This window comes from Lissotriton helveticus, chromosome 4_1, assembly GCF_964261635.1.
Source record: "Lissotriton helveticus chromosome 4_1, aLisHel1.1, whole genome shotgun sequence".
NCBI lineage: Eukaryota > Metazoa > Chordata > Amphibia > Caudata > Salamandridae > Lissotriton > Lissotriton helveticus.
Window position 1 is genome coordinate 475,177,459 of NC_136063.1, and position 15,891 is coordinate 475,193,349.

Consider the following 15,891-nt stretch of genomic DNA (forward strand, 5'->3'; position numbering starts at 1 on the left):
GAAGGCCCATAGGAATAAATGGGAAGCCATTCACTATTACCGATTCGTTAAATACCGAATCGGTAATAGAGGGAGCATATTCAAGGGTGTCAGGGTGTCACATTGACACCTTGTTGCACTCCTGAAATCGTGTATGTGTGCTCATGTGGCGCACATAGATGCCCTAAGGGCATGTATGTCTGCCGCATGGCACAAATTGCTTTTTTAAAGGTATTTGGTATTTACCACCAACTTGTAGTTGGTGGTAAATAACGAATCCTTAAACCAAAAATGCACTCACTTGAGTGCTCCCTACATAGGATTTAAGGATTCGGTAATTTACCTATTCCTTAAATTAAGGAATCGGTATTTTACCGATTCCTTAAAATAACGAATCAGTAAATTACCGAATCCTTAAATCCAGCATCCTACATCGCAAAGGGCTAAATACCGGTCGGTAACGGGAAATTTGCAGATTTTCGGCCATTACCGACAGGTATTAGCCCACCTACATCTAGCCCCTAGAGGCCAAAGTGGTATTTGGTATTTACCACCAACTTGTAGTTGGTGGTAAATAACGAATCCTTAAACCAAAAATACACTCACTTGAGTGCTCCCTACATAGGATTTAAGGATTCTGTAATTTACCTATTCCTTAAATTAAGGAATCAGTATTTTACCGATTCCTTAAAATAACGAATCAGTAAATTACCGAATCCTTAAATCCAGCATCCTACATCGCAAAGGGCTAAATACCGATCGGTAACGGGAAATTTGCAGATTTTCGGCCATTACCGACAGGTATTAGCCCACCTACATCTAGCCCCTAGAGGCCAAAGTGGTATTTGGTATTTACCACCAACTTGTAGTTGGTGGTAAATAACGAATCCTTAAACCAAAAATACACTCACTTGAGTGCTCCCTACATAGGATTTAAGGATTCGGTAATTTACCTATTCCTTAAATTAAGGAATCGGTATTTTACCGATTCCTTAAAATAACGAATCAGTAAATTACCGAATCCTTAAATCCAGCATCCTACATCGCAAATATACCGGTCGGTAACGGGAAATTTGCCGATTTTCGGCCGTTACCGACAGGTATTAGCCCACCTACATCTAGCCCCTAGAGGCCAAAGTGAGAGAAGTAGAAAAAATCCATTAGAGATAAGTGTTTAAAAACTGTCGTATATTGACACCACTATAGATTTATAGCACTAAGGAGAAAGTGATGGCATTAAATACAGACTAAACCAAATGCATGCAGTTGAGGACTAAACAGTTGTATTATAGGGGCACTTAATAGCCTGCAAAGTGAGAGCCAAGACTATGAATGATAGAACTAGAAAAGTTAAAGATTATTTGTCTGAAACATAAAGACACAGACATACTCGAATTCTAGCGCATTCTATGGTGACCTGTGTTAAGCAAACAGTATATCCAGTGTAGGGTGCTGGCTTATCTGCCACAGGCTGACCTGCCTGCTCTACTGCCAGAAAAGAAAAAAAGGTTCAAATGAGCAGTCAAATTTGATAGATTTATAGGCACTGATGGATTTATAGCCAATAGTTTTAAAAACGACAAGTCCCTGTACCTGATGAATTCACCTTATTATTTTTCCTAATCTTCTGCAGAGCATTCGCTTTAACAGGTGTGTTTAATTCATTCACCAAGCCAGAGTGTTCCACTTTCAGGTACTGGGGCCACAGTCACACTAAATGCAGAAACCAGGCAAAGTCAATAACTCCTGCACTTCTGTATACCAATATCCTTATTAAATAATGCATTAGATTTCCCCATGGGCATGCTTGCAGTCAGAATGAGACTCATATTACCCAGCCTAAAAAGGCCAGATCAGTCTGGGTTCATACCAGGGAAAAACTGTGGGGATAACACAAGGACGATCCTATTTATCATAGACAGCATACATAAAACATGAAACGTGCCTTGATCTCTTAGTGAGTTGGCGCTTCCTTTGCACCCAAATTTCACAGATGGTTGTTGCTTGTTACAAAAATCCAACACTTGTCTGAGTGAATAGGCACTCATCCTTAGGTTTTCCATGCTCAGAGGGACAATACAAGGGTGCCCACTCTCCCCATTTCTATTTTGCTTTTTGGAGTGTTTTGCAGAACACACGAACGAATAAAAATATCAGAGAGGTTGAGATGGGGAGAGGTTCTTCTTAATTTATGATGCATGCTGATGACATCTAGCTCTCTTGGAGGGACGTGGGAAGGATGTGTATTAAGATAACCGCATTTCCCAGAGTCCTAAATCTCTTCCAGAAACTACCTCTCCCAGTTTCAACCTATCTACTTTCAAAAGCCACTAAGCAATGTTGTCTTTTCGGGGAAATGGCCGCAAGTATTACACGCCCAGCACCAAAAAAAGGGGATCTTGGCCTCCCATATATGTCTAAATAGCGCCAAACTTCTCAATTACAGTTCTTTGTAGAACGGAAGAGGTCAGAATTTGAAAAGCAATAAAGTTTTATTACCCAAACTCTAGCAGGCACAAATGTACGGAAAATACCTTGGCCTGAGAAGAAAATTTGAATTAGGAGAATATATTCCTCCTCGTCACAAGAGCCTTTAAAAAAAACTATTTGACAAACAAACTAGCAAACTTGAATTGAATTATTTTCCTTCAGACAGCATGATACATGCACTCCAGATTTGACACTAAGAAATTAATAATTCCACCAGAGCAGGAGTAACTAGACACGTTACTACATTGGAATAATTGATACTAAAAGAAGAAGGAGATACGAAGCTTGAAACACTTTATTTAGATAGTGGCAAACAAGAGAAGTTCCTGAGACACCACAGGTGAAATGCTGAACTGGTCTGCATCCCTTTAGATCTAGAGTGGGAGGAGGACATCTTTGTTAGGGCACACACAGCAGCTGAACGTGCATCAGACAGAGAGGTGCTTGCAAAAGTGATATTATATTGGTACTGTAACCCCTATATATCACACAAGTGGGATAGAAATGGGTCAGAAGTCGCTGGCAGGGCTGTGGGAACAGAGGCACACGGATGCAGATGCTGTGCCATTGGGCAATTGAGCTGACTTACGGGGAGAATGTATTTAATGTTGTAAGTGAAATATACCCATTCCCTAATTTCCATCCTATACTTTACTGGGCCTATCCAACAGATGAACAATCCCACTTCACCTTCTAAAAGGCAGGTCAGTTGCACAAACAAGCCAAAAAGGCTTTGTGGGGGTACGGACAGGACCCCATTGCTGAAGGAATGATGAAATAGATTATGGTATCTCTTTGGGATGGAAAAGATATCTTCTGCCATAAAACAGAAGTCCCACACATAGGAGACAGACTCGGCTCCTTTTCTATCCTACCAGTCATCTAAATTCAGAGAACTATCATGGGTCAGATATCTAAAACAACAGAACATCCTACCACAGATGAAAGGTTGGTTCTCTAATGTAAAGAAACACCATAACGTTGAAGGGTGAACATTACCCATCAATGTAAGAGACACTTTGCTAAGGGTTATATAGCACATCTTTTATTATTCTTATTATATCGAATCAGCATTAACAAAGGAGAAGTTGTCAGTTTTACAGTACGTTGATTTAAGTATTATAGAACACCATCCTCTTATACCCACCGGTCAGTGGTTGTAGGTAGAAAAATGTATCTTCATGAAAAAAACTGAAAAGCTTTGATCTATAAAAACACATTTGAAATGTCTAATCTAGCCCAGGTCATTCTGCATGTCACTCAATGTTGTGAGGCTAGTACAGTATGTACATATTTCCACTAAAGAGAAGAGCATCCCAATTCTGCATGAGTGTTTGCCGCCTTTGGTCATCTGTGGCTCCCCTAGTTCGATTTCTTTTATCTTTTTGCTCATGAAATCATTCTTGATTTTTCAAATCGGTTTGGGAATTATGTTGTTTTGTGTTGTAGACTTTAAAAAGGCTTGGTAGTGCTTTAACATAACGTATTTCTCTGGGGTGATGCCAGCTGTTTGTAAAGTTGCCACCAGACGGATATAACAGATATTCGCCAAACTGTGTTGTATCCTAATGTTGTTAATAACCCAATTAATGACATACACCTTCAGTCAAAATGTATGTTTCACAAAAAGTTGTTCAAACCCTGCCACCCCCATTACGTATGTAATAATAATGCTCGCTGATGCTTGAATAATGCATGAATAATCAGAGACAACCTGACACCCACTTTACTTCTGTGAGCCTGGTTTTAATAATTGCCAAAAAGCTATTGGAGGCTAAAAGTGGCAGAAAGTGACGTAGAGAAATCCTATACCCTGTTGGCTTGACGTCTGGACTACTAGGTGTTGTGTTTAGTATGCCAGCCTTCTTCAACCTTGACTCCGCATTTCCCTAACTAGCATGCCAGTCCTTTGTTGTAGTAAGCATGACGTGATCCAAAACTGCTCTAATTGAACTTTACAGCACTATGTGCCTGTTCATACTAAGGAATGTCCCATTCTTGAGTCCTTCTAGGAGATCACTGATGGTCTGAGGTTCTTGATAAAGGAGATGCAGGTACAGTCTAGCCAGCAAACTAGTTTCAGCCTGAAACAGCCACAGCTAGACCCCAGCCACCTGCCCACAGAGAGATCCTGCAATCCTGCCATTGACTGTAGGTGGCTCTGAGTGATTCCTTTTCTTACTTCTAAGACTGGTTTACATTACCAAGTAATGAGCCCAGCCCCTCCATACTCTACTCAGTGGTGGTTCAGCTTGTTTTTTTCCTTACAAATGTCCTACCAATGAGCAGTCCACGTCAGCGAGCTGGCAGCTGTAGCCAAGCACTGTAAGGACTGAAGATGGATCTATAAAAACTGCATGCAAACCCACTTTGTAATTCAGGTCTTGCCTCTCTGCCGCTACCCACTACCCCATTTTCTTTTTCCTCAACTCGGACAGAGAAACTGATCCCATCACCTGCAGTCTCTCTAGATGAAGACCAATTAAGGCTGCACACTCAAGCTCATTAATAGTACAATTTAGGTAGTTATGTTTGGAGATAATCCATTCCTTTTAGCAAGTGCAAGGCTTTCTTCCATGGCGCATGACCCATTTAATTTTGTGAAGCCACTTAGGAAAAGTATTTATTTCTTGTAGTAAGAGGCATATTAGTACCAGGGGTTTGCGAAACCTTCATGGACTCTTCATTTGGAACATCATATTTTTTGATAAATCATTGACATTTTTGGATGACCGCTGTCCCAGTCATTCCTCTTGAATCAATGCATTGGTTTTCTTTGCTGCATGAGGAAGCTATATCATTGGTGCGTAATACCTATCCTCTCTATCACTCAATCATGAGTCACTGAAGTGTATTAAAACCAGTTGAAATCAGTTCAAACAGTACTGGATACTCATGTGTTAGAGACCGGAACAAATAGTTTATTCAAAACTACTTTAAGGAGCTGCCATAAAACTCATATTTTCTTCCTCTTGTAGGGTGGAATACGAACCTTTGATCACATGCTCCTCCTGTTTAGAAGGTCCTGGGAAATCATCTTTAAACCATGCCCTCCTTCAATTAGGAGGGCATGTTGTGAATAACTGGACTGAGGAATGCACTCACCTTGTTATGAATTCTGTCAAGGTTACTATTAAGGTAAGTAGCTTTGACAAATCCCTTTCTAACAATTCAGTCTATATTTAAAGTCTTCTTTGTTTTCAGTAAAAGTATGTGGCAGTACTGGTTTCTCAGTTTGTTTATACCTGATTTAGGAATTTTATTATTGGTGCGCCTGACTGTATGTTGCGTACTTGTGTATGTGCGTAGCATTATGTGAGTGTGATTGTCTTTAGAAGAGGATACATTTCACTTTATTACATCTTTTTTATTTGTGATTAAACCAGTGAGATTTGTGGGAGGTGGGACTAGACACATGGTAAGACCAGAGGCTGTGCCTAATAGGTGTTGATACAAACAAAGTGGTCCCAGATACTAGAAAAAATAAACTATAACTAAGAAGATTTTAAAGAAAATATAAACAACATTGTTTTTATTCACAACGTGTACCATAAACAATTATTCATAAAATACATTCATACATGATCATATTTAATGCCCCTAAAGAAATGGAAAGGGAAGGGTAGTGTTTGGATAGTGAAGGTACTCAGATGAATTCAAGGAACAGTGGTCACTATGACCTCAATAAACCAGAAATAATAATTAATTGACAAACTGAAAAGATCACAATTCATAAATTAATTCATGCAATATCATGCCTAGGGAAATCACAAATGATAAATCAGGAAAAAGGCTGAAAGTGGGAGGATGTGTCGACGTTTCGACCCAAAATGATGCAGGTGTGGAATGAAACCTTGCTAGAGGGTCTTCATCAGGACAAGAACACGGAAGGGCGCAGTGAATCTTTATCTAGGGAGCACAATCAAGGATGGAAAGTAATCAGTCACATCAATCTGGTTCCTGGAAATCCTAGTAGGGCTGTGGAGCCAGGAAGTCTGATATAATTAGTCTCTTCACTTATGAACTCGATCTTGTTCTGCCACAGTTCAAAACGCTGTGCTTAAGTAGGGGGAGCTCGATTGGCAATTGCTCGAAGTCGATGATCACCTCACCCGTAGTGAGGTATCCAGCTTCTTGTAAATAGGTTCAGAAAATGTTACAAAATGTATCCTACAGGGGAGGCCACCTACGTTGATAGAAGATCGCCAGGACATGAACAAACGTTCTGACCAGGGTTCGGGTTTCATACAGGGGAGGCCACCTACGTTGATAGAAGATCTCCAGGAAATGAACAAGCGTTCTAAACGGGGTTCGATATGTCCACATCAGTCGGCCACACTACCCTTCCCTTTCCATTTCTTTAGGGGCATTAAATATGATCATGTATGAATGTATTTTATGAATAATTGTTTATGGTACACGTTGTGAATAAAAACAATGTTGTTTATATTTTCTTAAAAATCTTCTTAGTTATAGTTTATTTTTTCTAGTATCTGGGACCACTTTGTTTGTATCAATTTATCACCCAGGTCCCAGCGACTTATTGGGTTAACCCGTGTTTCCATAACATTCCCTAATAAGTGTTGGGCATTAAAACGTACCTACAATAATTAAAAAATAATAAGCAAAAGCTTACAATAACGGCAGAGGTTCCTGGCCAATAAGTGCATAACCCGAAATGTCACTGAAAATAGTTTTGCTATTAATCAATGTATTCCAATATGTAAATTACCTGGGAAAAGGCCATCTGAACAGGTCAGTATAGTTACAATAAAACTATACTGAACCTGCTACCCCCGCTACTTTTAGCTTTGTCAGCACAAATTACGTCACAAATGACATCCTCCATGAAATCACATAATATATTTGGTGACAGGATATTGTGCTGTTTTCCTTTGTACACATTTTGCGGTAAAATCAAATGTCAGTTGTAGTACACTGTTACATCTAAATTTATTGTATTTAACTATAGCTTGTGCTTTGAATATAAACACAAAACTAACAGTTGATGGACAGAATGCAGAACAATGTCATACATTCACCCTAGTACAGAGATCTGGGCCTAAATCCATTTATTGATTTATTTTTTGCACTCCACACCACCCCAGTTCAGACATGGCCATATGCAAATCAGCCTTGACCCTGTGCCTCATGGGAACAGTCCAGCCCAAACTGCCAAGCCATGTCTTTCCTGGACCGGAATCAAGCATCCTAGGACCGGTTTCTGGCTATCAGCCGTCTTCAGCCAGGATAGCTTGACTCTAGTGGTGTGGAGAGCATGGGACTCACATCTGAGCATACCCATCCCACTCGGGGTGACAAATGCAAAAACAACAGTTGATGGACAGAATGCAGAACAATGTCATACATTCACCCCAGTACAGATATCTGGGCCTGAATCCTTTTTTTTTTGCACTCCACACCACCCCAGTTCAGACATGGCCATATGCAAATCAACCTTGACCCTGTGCCTCATGGGAACAGTCCAGCCCGAACTGCCATCATCCCCTTTTGTATCGCTTTGTTCGCCCTAAGTCGGCAGGGTATGCGCAGACGTGAGCCCCTTGCTCACCTGGCCACTGGATTCAAGATAGCCTGCCTGATGAGGATTATGAATCTGAAACCGGTCCCAGGATGCTTGTTTCCGGTCCAAGGAAGATGTGGTTTGGCAGTTCGGGCTGGACTGTTCCCATGAGGCACAGGGTCAGACTGATTTGCATATGGCCATGTCTGAACTTGGGTGGCTGAGTGAGCTAAAGAATGGTGATGGATTAAACTCCAATCAGTTGACTGGGGGTGAGTGTTTGATTTGCTCAAACACTCCGTCCATCATCCCCTTTTGTATTGCTTTGTTCGCCCTAAGTTGGCAGGGTATGCTCAGACGTGAGTCCCTTGCTCACTTGGCCACTGGATTCAAGATAGCCTGGCTGATGAGGATTATGAATCCGAAACCGGTCCCAGGATGCTTGTTTCCGGTCCAGGGAAGACATGGTTTGGCAGTTCGGGCTGGACTGTTCCCATGAGGCACAGGGTCAGACTGATTTGCATATGGCCATGTCTGAACTGGGGTGGCTGAGTGAGCTAAAGAATGGTGATGGATTAAACCCAGATCAGTTGACTGGGGGTGAGTGTTTCATTTGCTCAAACGCTCCGTCCATCATCCCCTTTTGTAGCATTTTTTTTGCCCTAAGTTGGCAGGGTATGCTCAGACGTGAGTCCCTTGCTCACTTGGCCACTGGATTTAAGATATCCTGGCTGATGAGGATTATGAATCTGAAACCGGTCGCAGGATGCTTGTTTCCGGTCCAGGGAAGACATGGTTTGGCAGTTCGGGATGGACTGTTCCCATGAGGCACTGGGTCAGACTGATTTGCATATGGCCATGTCTGAACTGGGGTGGCTGAGTGAGCTAAAGAATGGTGATGGATTAAACCCTGATCAGTTGACTGGGGGTGAGTGTTTGATTTGCTTAAACGCTCCGTCCATCATCCCCTTTTGTATCGCTTTGTTCGCCCTACGTTGGCAGGGTATGCTCAGACGTGAGTCCCTTGCTCACTTGGCCACTGGATTCAAGATAGCCTGGCTGATGAGGATTATGAATCCGAAACCGGTCCCAGGATGCTTGTTTCCGGTCCAGGGAAGACATGGTTTGGCAGTTCGGGCTGGACTGTTCCCATGAGGCACAGGGTCAGACTGATTTGCATATGGCCATGTCTGAACTGGGGTGGCTGAGTGAGCTACAGAATGGTGATGGATTAAACCCAGATCAGTTGACTGGGGGTGAGTGTTTGATTTGCTCAAACGCTCCGTCCATCATCCCCTTTTGTATCTCTTTGTTCGCCCTAAGTTGGCAGGGTATGCTCAGACGTGAGTCCCTTGCTCACTTGGCCACTGGATTCAAGATAGCCTGGCTGATGAGGATTATGAATCCGAAACCGGTCCCAGGATGCTTGTTTCCGGTCCAGGGAAGACATGGTTTGGCAGTTCAGGCTGGACTGTTCCCATGAGGCACAGGGTCAGACTGATTTGCATATGGCCATGTCTGAACTGGGGCGGCTGAGTGAGCTAAAGAATGGTGATGGAATAAACCCAGATCAGTTGACTGGGGGTGAGTGTTTGATTTGCTCAAACGCTCCGTCCATCATCCCCTTTTGTATCGCTTTGAATATAAACACAGGAGCTTTTATCATCAGTATACTTTCTATGGGGATATTTAGATGTTTCCAGTGTTAATGTTGCTTTATAAGTGCATTTCTTGTTTGTGTAGCTATTCACGATGTCTGCTGCCACTGCAGCAGCCTTTCTGTATATGAAATATATAGAGCATATGTGTGAGCCGAAGCCTAATAATTTGCTGTACCCCACTATTTTGATCACCCAAAAATTCACCTTTGGTGGCTCGGTTCCAGCACCCTTGATCTTGCAATAAGAGTAATCAACTTTCTTAACATCAGGCCCATTAAATCAACTTAGCAGGGTAACAGACTAGTGATTGGGACCACTGAATAACTAAGTTCTAGATCGCTAAAAAGTTATAGTTTTATTACAAAAAATCAAATATATATACCACAAAGGCTCAGATACAGTGTACATATTCAGAAATCAGAATTATTCTAAGTTCCAATAAGCAGCAAAATTTATATATGGAGCAGGCAATATCCTTAAAGGAAAAGAAGAGGCTCTTTAAATATAACTGTCAAATTAACATTGAAAATTGACAACATCTCTTGAAGCTAAGGGATAACCCTCTCTGAAATAAACAGGATATTCCTGCATGTAGGGTAAGTTCCATTCAGGATCTCCTCCTCGATGCAGGATGCAGTCTTCCGCGATGGCCATGTCCTCTGGTTCAAAGGATCCCTTCTTCAGCCGAGGACTATCGTACTGGTCTTTTCCCCCTGTCCATTGGGCTAGCAGGTGGCAGAATGGCTGCATAAAGATCGCACCTTCCTCTCTGGCCACTATCTCCCTTAGGGTCAGTCTGTCTATTCCATGCGTTCAGGTGGAGCCTCTTCTTTATCGCTGTTCGGCTTGTCCTCGTATAAAGGTGCCATCCTGTTTTTCCTATGTCTTGTTTGGGTTAGTACCAGGCTACCTTGGTCTCTTATTTCCCAGTCAGCCCCTTTCCGACGTTTAAAATTTGGCGAGGCTCGGCACCCTGGCAGAAGCCTCTTATCTAATTCTACCTCTTATTCCCTGAAGGTGCTCTGTACCTATCCTGCTCTCGGGATAGGTACAGAGCGCGCTGCTCTGTTTTCTCGCTGTACTTCCTAGGTGCGAGCTCTTTCTCTCTCTCTCCTTAGCTTGTGTTTTTCCTCCACATCCAGTCTAGGTTGCCTCCTTCACTCTGAGCTATGCAATTTTCTTTTTGGTCGTACTTTTCCCTCCAATTCACTCTCTGTTGTTTCCTCGGCTACCTGAGCAAGTCCTGCAGCTCCACCCTCTTCATCGGTACCCAAGGACTCAGGCCCTTCCTCACTCCCTATAGCTGTATCACTGCCTAGAACTGCTACACGTCACACGTGTGGGTCCACCTGGACCAGTGGGGGTGCATGTTACCAGCATGGCTAGAGTTCTATGTGTCGGCCACGACGTACTGGGAGCTCTCGCACCAGACTGGGGTTGCGCTATGACTGCGTGGGCCTGCTGGCCTTTTAATCTCTCATACCTGGGCTTAAGAGCACGTTGTTCGGTTGGGGGCCTGCCGACTTCTTCAACCAGCGGATTGGAGTACCTAATGCGGGGAGAGCGGGCAAGAGCACCTCCATACCTGCATATGGTGGGGAAGGTGCTGACTCCTTGCTATCTGTATTGTAGGACTATCGATCTGGGCTTTCTCAAAGATGGCCCATAGTTCTAATAATGCCTCTCTTCTCTCTTTCTTTCGACCTGTGTATTTGGTTTGTATGTGTGTTCTCATGTAATCAATTGCACTAGTGTCAAAGTTCCCTTCTTTGGCCAGGGAAAGTGTGTGCCTTCATGCATGTGTGCTATTCTTGACAAACCTTCTTACGTCTTTTTGCCGGTGTAGGAAACCTGATTTGCATGTGCTTTAATGGAAAATCCATGATAAATTTGGTAGTTTTAGAGGATAAGACACGTTAACTTCTATTTAGGGAATCTTTGGTTTTTCCTAATCGTGGGGAAAATATACACAGGGTTACTGCTTCTAATTACGTACAGATGCATCTATAATTCAACATGGACATTTCAAACACACAAATAACAACGCATATGAAGCATTGCAACATAGGAAAAGTGCAATTTGTCAATAAAATATTATCTAAACGATATTGACTCCTAGCATCAAATGCGGTTTGTGAGAAATAGCTGCATCTTCACATGAAACATTGGTTCATTGACAAAAAAACAATACTTAAGACAAAATACAGTTTGGGTAATCAACAGCACCATAACATCAGACATATAACTTGCATCAATAATCTCACCCTGTATCACACCCAGGGGCCAAGTGTACCATCTGTATCATCCCCAGTGGTCCAAACGACCAACACCTAAAACAATTGACAGAGGAGAAATTATGACTATGTTAAAAACTCCTTAGCCCGCTCCTAGCGCATGCTATCCTGTGACAAGGGGAAGCTCTGCGTGGTACAAGGGACTAAGTACGCCTGATAGTCTGTCAATATCGTCTCCAAAATAAAGATAATAGCAATAGTTCACCGAAAAAAAAGTAATAACTCGGGAACCACAGGACCCTCTTGGCCAAACATAAGTTGCACCTAATCTGCCAGGTTTAAATCTTTTTACCTAAATGTCCAAGCTTACCATCTGTGTCACACCCAGCGGTCCAAGAACACCAGCTACATCATGCCTAGTGGAAAAAGCGTGCCATCTGTGTTACGCCCAGCGGTCCAAGAGACCAACACCTCCCACTTCTTTCAGATACCAATGGTTTTGGGAAACCAGTGGCACTGAGAAAAAGATAGAGGTGCCAACTCTGACAATAAATACAATAAATATTGATCTGTCGGAGAGTACTGACTGTTGAAAAAAGGTGACTTCCGGGGATTGCCTCAGAGGCTGCCTCGTGACTACTCAGCTAGGACATATAAAATAGGTAATCGGTAATATGCCATATTTCTGTCAGTAGCCGGGTGCTCAAGGTATGTTTTTTACGCTTCCCACTAGATTGTTATACGCCAAATGCTTTACTAAGATTCTGATGTAGTCTTTTACCCTCTGTGACGGCTGCTTCAGGACGGACCTACCCCTCGGATTCAGCAGAACGTCCAATCAATTGCTGTGTCTGCTCACCTTCCTAGTTGCGCAAATGTAAAACCATCCGGACGGGGTCCCCTTCCTTTGGCTGCAGTAGGGTTCGAGGTACCAATCAGCTCCTCTCTGGCTCACCAAAATGTTGCTTGAACATGAAATACCTTGAAAAAACAAGAGACATGAGGCGATTGGCAACGCGGGAACAATTAGTTTAATTAAACATTGCTGCCTGGAGCACAGTCACAGGCATAGGGTTTGAGGACTGTCTCTGTTCACATGCGGCCTAACATAGATTTTTATACAGTTAATTGAATGCAATACAATAGTTCCCGCAATCCTTTTGTAGTAAAGAATGTGATCCTCTGTCTTTGGAGCCATAAATTAAAGTATTGGAGGAGGAATCCAGGTGGGCCTCGACCTTGTGTGAACACAATGAACCTCTGGGTAATGTGTCTAAATATCCAGCATGGGGAGCCCGTGATCACTGCGTGTACTGTGTGCTGTGTCCTGATTGGCTATGTGATCCTACCTTCATGTGGCATCTGACTTTATAGCATTTTGGATACACGCCCACTTCTCCAGCAATGTGTGCTTTACAGGGGCCAATCTCCTTGGACCGTTGTGGTGTCGCTGCAGCTATCTGTGTAATTAATCTGAGATTTTCTGTTTGCATGTTTGTCTACCAGCTACTTCCCACCCCACCTGTGATCTGTCATACAGTGACCTTGGGCCTGGGTCTCATGGCTTGCGTAACTAAGTATTTGTGAGTCGTGGTTGACGTGGAGTAACAGCAGGCAAATTTGTCAATAAAGATGCAGTTTAGTTTTTATACATGATGGGGCCATGTTCCACGTTCTAGATTTACTCTGGAACCCCTGGTCGATGAACAGTTGGTTCCTGTTTGAAAGTGTAGAGGGGAGGAATATCTTGACTACTTAGATTTACAATTCGAATAAACCATGACTCCGAAGAATCACAGACTCTAGGTTCTAAATGTAGTTTGTTTATTATAAAGCCAAGAACAATTGGACATACAAACACTTCAGAACGAGGGTGTAGAAATACATGGGGACTAATACAAAGCCAAACCTACGGGCAAAGTTCAATCTATGAAGCATACAAAGAATAAAGAGTACTAAAATCAGGACGCAGATGACCACTTGCCAACATCAAGAGTGTTCTTCATTTGGTTTTCGTAAGTAAAAAGCATTAGTCTGTCCCTACACTACCACCAAAATGACATCCCTACTTAACATTTTCCTAGGCAAGTTCAGGAAAAGGTGTCGGCGCATGAAGACTTCCTAAGAAGTGCACTCACGTTGAATGGGTCATGTAGCATAAAGCTACAGAGCTCTTTCTAAGAAGCTTCTTCTCTCTCCTTCAGATCTCCCCTCCTAACACAACTCTCGGGGCACTGTCCCTAATTCCAGCATTAAAATCTTAGGACACATCCATCCTTGCATCAGGCGATCACGTTATCCAGCTGGACACCTCCTCATAGGTAACTTTCCAGTCAGTTTCGATCCTCGCAGCCTCTGGCTCGATGACCTGGATTCCCAAGCCTTCTCCAGTGAGAAGGAACACCGGTCTGTATTATCGGACCTCTTTTTGAAATGTATCCTCGCCTCCCTAAGCCTAACTCCTAAAACAGAAGCGTTATTTTAACTAACAAGATTCACTTCTCCACCTGCAACAGAAACGTGAGAAAGGAAAGATTCTGCATACACATGAGTATTGCGATCATATCAATTTGAGGGCCAGGGAAATACACATAAGGCCTGCAAAATTACCTTACCTAAATTAGCCTCGAAAGAACCATGCTGGCTCTTTCGAGGCTGGATTATGGGAACGTCTTGTATGCAGGGATGCAGAAGCAACTGATGCTAAAAGTACAACGACTACAAAATGCGGCTGCTAGGCTGATTCTTGACATCCCTAAGTACGAACCAGTAGCCCACAGACTCAGGATCCTGCATTGGCTTACAATGGAGAAAAGGGTGTGTTTCAAGTCAACTTGCCTGACATACAAGGCCCTCCATGGGATTGGTTCCCATTTTCTAAAACAGAACCTAAAACCATATGAACCAACAAAGAACCTCAGATCTAGCAATGCGAAATTGATCAAGACCCCCAGATTTTAACAACTAAGATGGGGGGGGGGGAGAAGTTTCCTGCTGCACGCAGCCAAGACCTGGAACCAGCTGCCACTATCCATAAAAAACAGCCCATCACTTCTAGCTTTTAGGAAAGCCGTAAAAACCTGGCTCTTCTCGGCTTAGCCCGTTTTCCAACTTGGCAGTCCTAGACTTTATGCATCTGACCCAGTATCATTAATTTGTTCCATCCCTAGAATGTACCATAATCTGTGGAGCCAGCCTAGGTACGTGGGAGTTGTTTGTGTCCCCCAGTGTGTATAGATATTTTGAGGCGCGGCACCCGTGGCCAGTCCCATCTGTCTCCACCTGCTTGATTTAAGTGGGAATGTTAAGGGGTTAGGCAATCCCAAGACAGTGTATGCTGGAAACCTTGGGATCTGTGTATCAAATTGCTGATCTATTTCATCTAAAATCCTGGTCCAGTGAGAGATCGTGCAATCCCAAAGCAAATTTAAGAGGGTACCATCAGCGCCAGCAAATTGGACTGCGATTCTTGTTTCCCTTATTAAGGCGCACCGGTGTTCGGTACCAATTAGTGGCTATTTTGGTGGCGGTTTCTATACTGGGCGTGTTTTTGACCCCGTAATAAATTTCTCCCCACTCCTTACCCGATAGGTCCCTCCCTACTTCTTTTGCCCACCTCTTTTGGCTGGGTGTAGATTGCAAGGGAGCTGGCTGGAAGAGCATGCGATAAAGTTCGGAAATCAATCTTTTATTGTTTTTCGTGACCAACCACTGCTCATATTTTGTTATTCGGTGACTAACTAAGATTTGTCATCTTTTACCTTGACGCCAGAAGCCAGACCAAAGGTCTCTAACTCCTCTAGAAAAGCTGGAAGCAACGTCTCCTGGGCCTCAAGTGATGCTAGTATATCGTTGACGTAAAGGCTAAGTGTGTGCTCCTCCCCTCCAAATTGAATCCTTTTAATGCCTTGGTTATCTCTAATCTGCTGAGCCAGTGGTTCAACATACAGGGCGAACAAGAAGGGTGACAAAGAGCACCCCTGTCTCATCCCTCGCTAGATAG

The 15,891-nt window shown here is 43.0% G+C and overlaps 1 protein-coding gene across 1 annotated transcript in view; it reads left to right on the plus strand.

The window, feature by feature from the left end:
- The window catches only part of NBN (nibrin), a 429,498-nt gene that overhangs the window by 99,041 nt on the left and 314,566 nt on the right, over nt 1-15,891 (plus strand). Inside the window, exon 4 of the mRNA XM_078687062.1 lies at nt 5,448-5,607. Coding sequence (XP_078543188.1) covers nt 5,448-5,607 — 160 coding nt within the window. The remainder of the gene's footprint in view (nt 1-5,447; nt 5,608-15,891) is intronic.